Source organism: Trachemys scripta, chromosome 1 (genome assembly GCF_013100865.1).
Source record: "Trachemys scripta elegans isolate TJP31775 chromosome 1, CAS_Tse_1.0, whole genome shotgun sequence".
Taxonomy (NCBI): Eukaryota; Metazoa; Chordata; order Testudines; family Emydidae; genus Trachemys; species Trachemys scripta.
Genome location: NC_048298.1, coordinates 99,524,158 through 99,536,529, shown reverse-complemented (window position 1 = coordinate 99,536,529; position 12,372 = coordinate 99,524,158). Strand labels below are relative to the sequence as shown.

The window sequence follows — 12,372 nt, the reverse complement described above, 5'->3', positions numbered from 1 at the left end:
AAAAACACCACAATAAGCCAGCCAGCCAGTGTTAGTGAATGCAAACTACTTTCCCTGCCAAGCCAAAAATATCCAAACCACCCTCAAACAATGATTTTAAGGTTGGCCTGTGTTAAAAGATAAACTTTGCAATTGCCTTAAAGTTCAACAAACTCTGGTTCTTTTGGACTGAGAGGGGGGACTAAATTCCAGAGTTGGGAGCCTCCACTGAGAGTGCCCTGCCCTCAACCTCCAGATGTGCAAATCTAGAACCTGTCAACTCAAGCATCCCAATTAATTCCAATCTCTGGTTTAAAACATATAGAAAGAAGAGAATCTCTGACTTATTGGGGTGACTGGATTTTTTTCCCAGAGGGCTGGAGTTTGCATGTTTTTGATGTGAAACTTAGTGGTTTTAATCAGAAGTTGGATTTGACCATCTTGTTTCAATTTGACAGAAACTCTTCCTTGAAGGCTTCATTTTGTGCTCCACAGTAAAGCTTCCAATTAAAAAAAATTAAGAGTTTTATTCTCCACTGCCTTACTGATGCCAGGGGAGCTATTCTAGCCAAAGATCTGGCCCTCAAGGTTGCAAATTTAGCTTTCAAAATGTGAACTGGATGCAGACTAATATAGTTGTGTGTCTGAGTCTGCAGAGAGCCTGAAACAATCCCTCAAAGAGGTGTGAACTGCCTCATTTTATATCAGTGGATTAACTCTGAATCCTAAAGAGATTTTACTGTTAACCTCTTTTGTTATTTCACTGCCAATCAAAGCATGCAGGAAAGAGGAAGTATGATCAAACCGTGAAGGTCTGGTGCAGTCTATTGTTAGTGGCATTTCATTTTGGCATCATGAGAGTGTGGCACTTGGGTTGGCAAGAGCTTTGGTGAGAGGAGCTTGGGATAGTTTCACCAATTATATTTTCCAGCCTGGCTGCTGGTTTCATGTGTAATTTGCTTTGATATTGTTTAGTTCATTCAAATCTGAAACCAAAATTGAATTACGGGCATGAGAAAAATTTGTAGAAATCCTTGCAGTTGAAAGCATCCTTCTGAATGGAGATTTCACGGGAAATGGTTCTGGTAGTGCTGTCTGTGAGCTTTTCCTTTCGCCTTCCAAAACTGTAACCCAGGAGGTCCAGTTGAGTCCCAAAAGCCGGGATTCAGTAGTTAAAAGGTCACTCTATAGGCTTAACTTAAAAGTTATGTAAAAATGCAGTTTCCCAGTTCGAGGCTGAGTGAGCTTGAGACCCTGCCCAAGACCCTTGATTTTCGTGAGGAGAAGAATTTTGACATCTGTGAAACTTAAAAGTGAGGATTGAAGAAAGAATGATAAATACTGCTGGATGTGCCTTCCCCAGGACAGCACACATCTATTCTTCTGCTACACGTCTGCAGCACAAAGCTGGTTAGTTCCATGCAGAGTGATTTTTCTGCATGGCCAGGTGATGTTTAAGGAGACTAATGAGGGGGATGATATGGCCCAGATCAGTGGTGTCAGGACGCATGTAATAAAGTATCTTTCTCCGAGAGACTGAAAGCAGGACTCGTCCTAGTATATATTTCAAAGGGGATAACTGTGTCATCCACAAAGTTGAACATTTACCCTCCTGCAAACCACATCCAAATTATAGTCTTTTAAGTAGTAACTAAACCTGAAGCTTTCATTGGTTTAATGATAGATGCTTCTTTGTGTGGAAAAAAATAAAAAATGGAAGTCCATCTCATTGACGCGACTTTGTTTTGCTGCTGGCATTGCAGCTCCTCTTACTCAGGAATAACCTAGCTAAGCAAGATTGAATATAATATAGAAGCTTCTGTTGGCTTCTGCTGCCTGCCAGGAAAATCAAAGAAACTTCCCATTGGGAAGAGTAAGTCAGCAGCTAACTGTGATGCCCAGAGAACGTTTTCATGTGGTGGTGCTACCGATATCAGATCTGTTGTCAAACTGAAAAATGTGTGTTTTCTTCCCTGTGAATGTACCCGAGAGACTCCCTCTTCTCACCTCCAGCAACTGACAAATAATCCACCTTTTTTTGTTTCTATGCCAATGTTTTTCCCAGTCACCATGCTGTGCTTTTTGGGGAAGGACAATTTTACTACCTTTGTGATCCCAGAAAAAAAATGCATGTCTCACTGTGATGGGTAATAACCAACCTGTCAAATAGAAATCTCTTTTCTCTTGCTGGGCTGATGATTGTGAATGTTGCATTCTGTATTGATGTGTAAAGTAGAGCTGGATGAACTGTGTACTGTGGAGGATTTGTTAAAATGTACCACTTTGTTCTCTTCGTGAATTATCGATGAACAAGATGTGATTTTTCATAGTTTTATTCATTCTTCACCTTTATTCAAATAGTGTGTGCAAATAAACGTACGTTTTTTTATGTATCGTTCACCTAACTGTGGCTTTAAATAGTCCCTGTTCGTTACGGGGCCAATCACATGGTATAAATAAGTTAGAAGTTATTTGCTTTTCCTCTCTGATTGGATGGCCTATAGTTCATAAACAGGAAGAGATGTCCCTTTTCCATATTATATGCAAAATGGTCAAAATTGTGATGGCAGTATTTTAGTACAATACACTAGTGAATATTTAACTTGTGCTAGAATTCATTTTGTTTTCCACAAATGTTCTTGTGAACTAAATTTTGCTTACCCTGTTCTATTATTTCTTATGATTATTACTACTTCAACTATTCTGGCAGAGCCTACGGGCCTCAAATGAGATCAGGGCCTCACATTGCTAAATGGTGGGCAAGCATATTGTAAGGGACAATTCCTGCCCCAAAGAACTTGCAATCTAAATTTGAAGTCCAGACTTGACAAGTGGGTACAATTCCCAGGCAACAGGAGCCAGTGGGTTGCTTTGCAAGAATATTCACAAATGTATCTTTGACCATATTTGCCTAGGTGTCTGGCTGATGAGTCTTGCCCACATGCTCAGCGTTTAGCTGATTGCCATATTTGGGGTCGGGAAGGAATTTTCCTCCAGGGCAGATTGGCAGAGGCCCTGGGTTTTTTTCATCTTCCTCTGCAGCACGGGGCAGGGGTCACTTGCTGGAGAATTCTTTGCACCTTGAAGTCTTTAAACCATGATTTAAGGATTTCACTGGCTCAGACACAGGTTTGATGCAGGAGTGGGTGGGTGAGATTCTGTAGCCTGCGTTGTGCAGGAGGTCAGACTAGATGATCATAATGGTCCCTTCTGACCTTAAAGTCTATGATTCTATCTCTGGTTGAAACTAAGGGCTTGTCTACACTAGAAAAATTGTACCACTTTAAATTTACTGGTAGAGTAACAGCAGTACAACCCCTCTAGTGTTGACATAGTTATATTGGTATAAAGGTGATTTATACAATAAAACTAACTATTCCTGTGCAAGAAAGGGAATAACTATACTGGTGTAAATCACCTTTATACAGGTATAACTGCATACACAGTAGGGCATTTACCAGTATCACACACCTAATTGAAATAGGTATACAGAAAAAAATGTCAAGTGTAGACCAGGACTAAGAGCTGGACTCTTTTATTGCACAGTGCATTGACTACCAGAACAAATGTTGAATGAGCACGTGAATGAAGTCTTCCTAGGGCTGTTAAATGAAGTTTTTAGCCATACAGAGAAGAGTTAAAGTATGCAGAAGTATTGATTCTTCGGTTCACAGGGACAGCTGGGAAAGAAGGTATATCACACAGTAACAGTTACAATACAGTCACAGCTCTCTTATTTCTTCATGTATTAGATGTGAGAGGCTTTTTGCTAGGAGTACATTCATTTTCACTGCAGAGCACATTTCTAAATTTAGGCATAGGATGGTGTGGTAAGTGATGGAACACATTTCTGAGTGCAATATACAGTAATATGGCTTTGCATGCTTCATCACCCTGGGAAATCCATGTATGCAGGGCACTGGGTGTAATGCAGATCAGCTCAGCCAGTACACTCAGCTCCTGTCTATACTATAACTGGCACTGGCCTCTATAATCCAGCCTCTTGCTTTCAGGGACAGCAAGTTCACATGTGCAATTACAGGCTTTCATTTGATGGACTGACAGTCACTTAGAGAGGTTCCGTGCTACCCCCTTGCCTTACCCAAACACTCTGAATTTCAGTTTCTCTCTGCAGTTTGCTGGCAGCAGAGCTAGAGCACAGGACATAAAATATTTCTCCTCTTGTCTCTCGCTGCTCCTTGTTCCCATATCATGTAAAAATATTATCTATTTAAATCTGTTGACATATATAATTAATTGCTACTTCCTTACCCTTATCTCACTTGCCTGTCCTTTCTCTGGCTTCTTCTTTATCTGTATCATCTGATGCAAGAAAATAATTCAAAATATTTTTTGTTTATTTTTTAATGAATAAATAAATGCCGATTTAATCCTTTTGAAGAAACACTTGATCCCTGCTTTTCCTTTTCAAGCTGCAGCATGTCAGAACTTGGCACTGCACTCACCCCGGGTCCTTTCTGTGCTATGATACATTATGTTGATATTTGAGGAATTGAAACTGCATCTCCTGGCCACATGGCTTAGATTCAGCACAACAGTATTATATCTTGCTCTCAAAAGTAAATCCAAACCTTTTGGGCTATGTTTAAAAGCCCTACCAAATTTGCTCTCCCAACTGGCTTGGAGTCAACTTGCTCTTGTGCATAGTTTTGTTCTTGTGGCATTTTTCTGGCACAAACTGACATATGCAAGTAGCTTTAGTAAAAGAAGGATGGTTCAACAAGCATTTTGCATGAACAAGACATACCTACATGTTTTGTACTGGTATAACTAAGTCGTATAAAGATGCTTATAGTGGTGCAGCTTATTACCAAAGTTAGTTATACTAAGATAAGCACTTTTATACCAATAAAATGGAGTCCACCCTAGAGGATTGCACAACCAGTATGGTTAAATTGATACAAAAACTGTGGGTAGATCTGCCCTGAGACCTAGATTGTGGCTTAGTATGCTCTTGAGTGGCTGAATAAGCTAACTCCACTGTTCACAACTAGCGTGGCTATCTGGACCTTAGGTCTGGGCATATGTGAATAAGTGGAGCAACTTGCTTGCTTACTCCCTTCTCAGAGTAGGTAGGTAGGGAATGGGCAGAGACTATGCTTCCCTCCCCCACACATGCACACTCACTGGCAGTACAGCTGTGCTGGTGTGGATCAGCTGGGACATGCCATTATAAGTACTACCAGAAGGTGCTAAATACCCACCCTCTGGAAATAAGGTCCCTGTAATGTGTCTGAAGTTGGGCACGCACCATCATTTTTGAACACATATGAATAGTTATTACTTTGACTCATTCTTAGCGTATGTTTTTATCTTGCATTTCACAGAGGCGCAGAGATTTCCTCCAGTTGATACTCGATGCCCGCAGCTCTACTAACTACATCGGTGAGGAGTACTTTGACATAGTCAACCAAGCTGATGTTTCCATTCAGGACCATAAGCCTCCTGTTGACAAGGCCCTGCCTAAAAAGGTTCAGAAGACATTGTCTGACGATGAGATAGTAGGCCAAGCCTTCATCTTCCTGATTGGTGGGTATGAGACCACCACCAATGCCCTCTCCTTCGCCACCTACTTATTAGCCACCAACCCGGAGTGCCAGGAGAAACTGCTGCAGGAGATAGATGAGTTCTCTGGAAAACATGTGAGTAGATTCATTGATTTCATACAATTCCTTGCTCTTTGCATAACGTAAGTAGTGTGAGCAGAGTGCCCTCCTTGAAATACAGACCTGGACACGTGAGGCAGATATTAAAAATGTAAATTACATGCACAAAGCTACATTAATGCAACATGAATATTGCACCATTAAAATAAAAAAGTCAGGAAGTGCAAAAATTAAGATCCCAAGAGTAATATTTAAATGAACCATGGTCTTTCTTTTTATTAATCCACTGTGAATATATCCTCCGACTGTAGCCTCTAGTGCAGGTGGTACTCTTCTCGGCCCGAGTCCTGTAGGCATTTCCTGGGTTTTAGTTATATTCAATTACTTATTTAACAAGAAAAATAAAAACATAAAATGCTAAATGTCACCACCTGGCCTGGAAACACATGGCAAGGATGCCAGACTGTTGTGACTGAATCCAACCACTGGGTCCTACATGCTTCTAAATCCACTGGGACTAGGTCGTGTCTACTCACGGTTTCTAATTATAAGACTCGGTTTATAATTCTAGGTTATTATTAGTACTGTTGCACTCCAAGTGGAGCATCTTACTCGTTTCACTCAGGTACAATGGGCAAATTCTGCCCTCACAATGATTTAACTTCATTGATGACGCTGGGGAGTTGCAAAGTTGTGACTGAGGGCACACTTTGGCCTACAGTGGGTATGATTTATTGGTTTATATTGCAGTCACGGCCCATCAGGATTACAATCTATTGTGCTAGATATTATATTAACACACAAGAAAATATAGTCTGTGCTCTCCCAAGGAACTAACAGTCTAAGAAAATAAGTGACATCCCAAAGGATCCAATGAAATATATACAAGTAAGAGTGTGTGTGTGTGTGTACGTATGTGTGTATACACAGGGCCGGCTCTAGGCACCAGCATTCCAAGCATGTGCTTGGGGCAGCACTTTTCAAGGGGCAGCACTCCGGGTTTTATTTTTTTTGCTTCAGCGGCAGCACTCCATTTTTTTTTTTGCTGTTGTTGTTTTTTTTGCTTCAGCAGCGGCACTCCAACCCCTTATTTATTTATTTATTTATCTTTTGCTTGGGGCAGCAAAAAACCTGGAGCCGCCACTGTGTATACATACACTCTCTCTCTCTCTCTCCTCACATCTACATACACAAATACATTATATTTTTCCACATAATTGTAAGTAGATGTAGGCATTGTGACATAGTGTGTGATTCACTTCTATCTTTCTATGTTCTCTGAGCTTCTATTATTGTTAGGTTCAAAGGAGTAATGCTTGACTTTTGTTCCTATTACAAATTTATTTTCATTGTAGCGCTATCTTTTGTGATATTTGGAGAAAGCTCTGTCACTAGGGCTTTAATGGCAGAGTAATATAAAGAAGGAGGTGGGAATGGTGGGCACACAGATTAACTGGGTGGTTTAACAGCTTAATAAACGGTTGGTTCAATATGCAGTCATACGTGTAATGGGATTGATGGCCTTATCTTTATTTCATAGTGGACATCAGTCTGGATACCAAGGCAATACATGCACAGTTGTCAGTAGCCCCTTGCAGAGCATTTCCCCTGTTACCTCACTGGTGTTCAGTTTTAGCTTCCGATGACCTATATATGGCTGTATGACAATGGAGAAGAGGAACAGAACTGTAGTCATCCAGCTGTCCTCTTCAATAACAAGAAGTTCATGCTTCCAGTCTGCATGGCCCCCTGTCATAAGGTTTCCTATTACTACCAACATTAACCACAATTAATCTTTTTTATGTGTTAGAGGATCCCTGATCCAGGAATTCACTTCAGGGTCAGGAAGAGGGTATAGCATTTCAATCCCATTAGCACTGTAATTAACCACATTTAGCCTAAAAAATAAAATCCTCACAAATGATTTGAAAAGTTACGGGGGAAGAAACTGTTTTAGAACTGGGAATGTATTGATGTATCATGTTCGAGGTGGAGGGGGGGAGAATATGTGACCCAAAGGCTCGCTGATCTCAAAGTCACCAAGAAACCTGAAGAGATTATAGCAGTTGAATGATGCTCAACATTTCAGCTTAGTTCTTACCTTTAATCAAGGTGCTTTGCAATTTAAAGATCATGGTAGAAGAACATTTGTGGGACGGAACAGGCAAGATGGGAGCAGCTGGACAGGTTGCATCTGACCAGTAGATAAATAGAAGTCTGTACTTATTCATAGATGCACGCATGTCAAACCATTATGCTGTGTCCTGTCCAGCCAAATTTATACTCAGGTAATTGCAGTACACCTACTAAATTCCCCCAGCAATTTCAGTTGCATTGTACAGTTATATTTTATTGCCCTAAACTGTGGTGTAGAGTTGCAGTATGATCTTAAAACAGCTGCTGCATTACATCCCAGAGATGGCTGCATTTCAGTGGTGAACAAAGTGATTTATGCATTGATAGGAGTAGTTAATACAATCATTTTCTAGTGTTTATAGAGCATCGTGGGATCCAGCTGAGTGGGCCTGTCATATAGAGCCCTGTCAACCCTGGCCCTTCTGACCAGGGAGTAAGAGGCACCCACATCCCTTACCCCCACACTCAGGGGCTTTATGCCAGTCTGACCTATCCTAATGAGAATGAGGTTGGCACAAAGAGGAGAACAGAGCAGTTCCTTGGTAGCTCTGGTAGTTCAGACCTGAAGAGTCCCATGAGTTCCCTGTCCCCTGTGCAGGCCCTTTGTCTATCCCCCTTGCCCAGTGAATGCAGAAGCTACCACTAACCTGGGCTGCAGTAAACCTTGTGGAGCAGCTTGCCGGGGAAGACAGCCTTAGGATGCGGCTGCTCCATCAGTTTCCCTCAGAAAACAGTGCATGTAGTGGGTCGGGTAACAATTCCGCCTCCACCTTCACTCCTCTCTGCTGCCTACTCTGTTCTTTCTCTTTTGCTACACTCAGGCCCCTTCTGGGTTTGTACATGTGCTCTGTAACCATTCCTCTCAACCATTCAGAATCCTTTGTTGGTTCCATCTTGAAGACCTTACAGCTTAGGAAGACATGAGGGAAAGAGTTGAGGGAGAGGGATACAGTTGCAGTTTTGTTACTGCCTTTCATTTCACTTCATTTTTGTCCCTCTCCAGATAAACCCATCTGTACAAAAGACAAAAGGTCTTCTTATTTTCTTCCATGAGCAATGTCAGTTCACCCTTCAGTCTTTAAATCCAACCCAGATCATCAGGTGATTAATCTACATTGGGGGGTGGGGGGTGGAGGCTAGGAGCTGGAATCTGGACAGTTCACCCTTCAGAGGGTGAAGAGAGCCAGAAGAGGTGATAGGAATGTATTTTTGTGCCTATACCTTAATCTTAGGGAGAAAGCCTAATCTAGTGGATTGGGGCTGGAACTAGGAGCAAGGAACCTTCTGAGTTCTGATCCTGGTTGGAAAAATGACTCACTGTGTGGCCTCAGTCAAAACACTTCACCTTTCTGATTCTCGGTTTAACATGTAAAATATGGACAAGAATTATGTACCAACCTGCCTTACAGAGACGTTGTGGGGATCAATTTACTAATGTTCATATCCATTTTTCTGATATAAAGCACTGTGTACGGCAAGTGTAAGTAAGGACCTGATGCTGATCCTAGAACCATGCTGAAATAATTTGAAAAAAATCTAACACTGTATTAATGATTAAGTCCTCAGTGGGCTGATACTAGCTAGGAGGGCTAGGGTGAAGCTCCACCTGAATAAGAGCTCTTTCATTCTTGCCGCTGGTTGCCCATGAACATTGTTAGGGCCAGACAAACATCAGGGAGAGCATGAGGTTGGGAGGAATAAGGAAGCAAATGTTAATGTGTTTTAAAAATGAAGAGCAAATATTAATGGAAACTATTAAATATGGAAACCGAACCCTTGGGGGTCTTCCATTCTAGTTTTTAAATAATATGCAGTATATTACTATTATTTATTTACATACCTAGAAACCCCAACCAAAACTAGGGCCTCATTGCACTAAGCATGTATTTACACATAATAAGAGACAGTCCCTGCCCCCAAAATGCTTATAGTTTGAATGTAATAGGTAAGACAGACGAAGGGAGGAAGAAAGGAAATATGCCCATTTTAAGGATGAGAAATAGAGAGATTGTTGGTATGTCTAAACTGCAGTTACACACCTGCGGCTGGCCCATGCCAGCTGTCTTGGGCTGCGAGGTTGTTTTATTGCTGTGTAGGAGTTTGGGCTCAGGCTGCAGCTCAAGCTCTGGGACCTTCCCACATCACAGGGCCCTAGAACCCGGGCTCCAGCTTGGGCCCAAACGTCTACATCGCCATTAAATAGCCCCTTAGCCCAAGCCCTGCTGTCAGCCCGAGTCAGCTGGCACGAGCCAGCCATGGGTTTTTCATTGCAGTGTAGACCTACCCTCAGTGACTTGCCCAAAGTCATACAAGAAGAGCCAGGAACTGAATCCACATCTCCTGATTCACAGTCCAATGTCTTAACTACAAGACAGTCGTTCCTTTCTGTTGTAACCCACAAATCTTAAAGAAACTCGAGGTCTTGGGATTTTAGCTTGCTGCTTAAAGGCAGCTTAGAGAAATGTTTTTAAAGGAAAAAACTCTGTCCCATAAACATTTGCTCTTCTGTTGCTCTGGCATGTCAAACAAAGAAATGTTGGCCTGTCCTATGTTTAAATTGTATTTATTGCTTTTCATTGGCGTTGAATTGTGCCTACCCTACATTGTTAGACATCATCATTTCATTTATAAAATGGTACTGCTTAATTGTTGTTATAAATCTGCTTTGAATGGTGAGTTGTAAATTAGCCAGGAGCTGGACTGGATTGATACATAGCCACTCTATTGCAGGTCGTGAACTTGCTCTAGTAATTCATGAAATAATTTGGACACAAGCTAGGCTTTCTTTTATTGCCTAACTTGCAAACTTTGGGCCCAGATCCTTCTCTCACGTAAATCAGCATAGCTCCATTGACATAAATGGAGCTAAACTGAACTGATAGGCACCAGCTGATTGTGCCCTTTGTCTTGAACTCCCTTCCTGCTATTGTAGCAATCTAACTAAATACTGCTTGATATGATATTTTCGTCTTGTTACAAAGGAGTCTTTACCAACTTAAAATTCTTCCCTTCCATAAAGTTCCCAGAGAGCAGTGAGAGGAAAAAGTATTTATTATGGTGTCATTTTGCCTAATCAAATACTTTATATTTTAAGCTGGTTTTGCAGTGAATCTCTTTAGTAGACAGGCTGCTTTCTCCGAGTATTAGCAAAAACAAGAGGTGAAAGTCACAGAAATGCCACTGTCAGAGAATTACCCACAACAATTTGCATGTATCTGGTGCCTTTCATGCTGTATCTCAAGGCACTTTACTCTCAGAAGCTTGCAACTACAGAGACTAAGCTTTGCTGAGCAAATATGCTGACGGTGAAGACATGTTTGTCAAGAGAGCCTGTATCGTAAATAGGCTTTGGAAGAAGAATTCCACAGATGAGGGACACTATTTTATACACAAAATAAGCACAACCAGCAAGAATCATTTTGCTGTCAACTTTGTCAAAGAAAAGGCCCACTTTGATTTCGTTATTTGTGCAAGGAGAGGATGTTTCAGAGCAGCACCTCATTCACGTGAGCATCAGGTGCCAGTAAGCAGCTTTGTTACTTAAAAATAAAAACCCAGTACCAAATCCTTACACCACAATAAACAAGAGCCTATTTCTGCATTCCTGGTAAGGTCACTGGATATTTAAATATTAATCTGTGTCTCTAGATACTTTTATATTTGCTGTATGATGATTGCCAGAGCAGGGGAAGAAAATACATCTTTTCTTGCTGTTTCTCCACTCTGTCAGTGTGATATATCCAGGGTATAATCCAGGCTAATGGGTAGCTGTGTCACCCCTGCCCTCTAAACCTGGGGTTCCCTTTACACTGTGTTACTGCTGTAGCCTCCATTTTGGACTGCTTACAGATGGCCTCCAGCATGCAAGCACTCCCACCTGCGTCTGTGTGCGTCCTGCAGCCAGCCAGTCATATCTTGGCTCTCAGCAGCTTGGTTATATTGCAGGGTGATCTTAACAGGGCCGCCCAGAGGATTCAGGGGGCCTGGGACAAAGCAATTTCGGGGGCCTCTTCCATAAAAAAAAGTTGCAATACTTTAGAATACTATATTCTCGTGGGGGCCCCTGTGGGGCCTGGGGCAAATTGCCCCACTTGCCTCCCCCACCCCCCCCCCGTACCCTGGGTGGCCCTGGATCTCAACAGCCCCCAGTCCAAGATCTTTCCCAAAAATGTATTTCCTGTACTGGCCAGCCCTCTCCTGGACAATGCAAGCTTATCTAAAGTTTGTTTTATTAACAGAAATAATATGCACACATCTTGTTACTGCAATGGAGTTTTCCAGACACTTCAATTTAAACACACTGGATTAGATAAAAACAAGTTTATTAACTACAACGAGAGAGATTTTAAGTGTGTACAAGTTATGAGACATAAAACTTAGAAATGGTTACAAGAAAATAAAGTTAAAAGGGTACAGGTGCCTAACTTAACAAACTATGTCAAATTCAAGCAATTTCTCTCACTGTATGCTATTAGCAGTCTTACTGATCAAACTTCTTAGGCCAGAACCCCTTCTCCAGTTCAATGGCTACTACCTTTGTCCCTTCTGGTGCAATGAATTGAGGGACAGAGAGAGGGAGGGAAGAGGGGTGCCTTGGGGTGTTTGTCCCTGTTTTTATAGTGTCAGCCCC

General features: G+C 41.7%; 1 protein-coding gene across 3 annotated transcripts in view; it reads left to right on the top strand.

The window, feature by feature from the left end:
- The window catches only part of TBXAS1 (thromboxane A synthase 1), a 327,489-nt gene that overhangs the window by 228,688 nt on the left and 86,429 nt on the right, over positions 1–12,372 (top strand). For all 3 annotated transcript variants that reach the window (XM_034778962.1, XM_034778970.1, XM_034778954.1), the window contains one exon: positions 5,328–5,642. In XM_034778962.1, the coding sequence (XP_034634853.1) occupies positions 5,328–5,642 (315 nt within the window). The remainder of the gene's footprint in view (positions 1–5,327; positions 5,643–12,372) is intronic.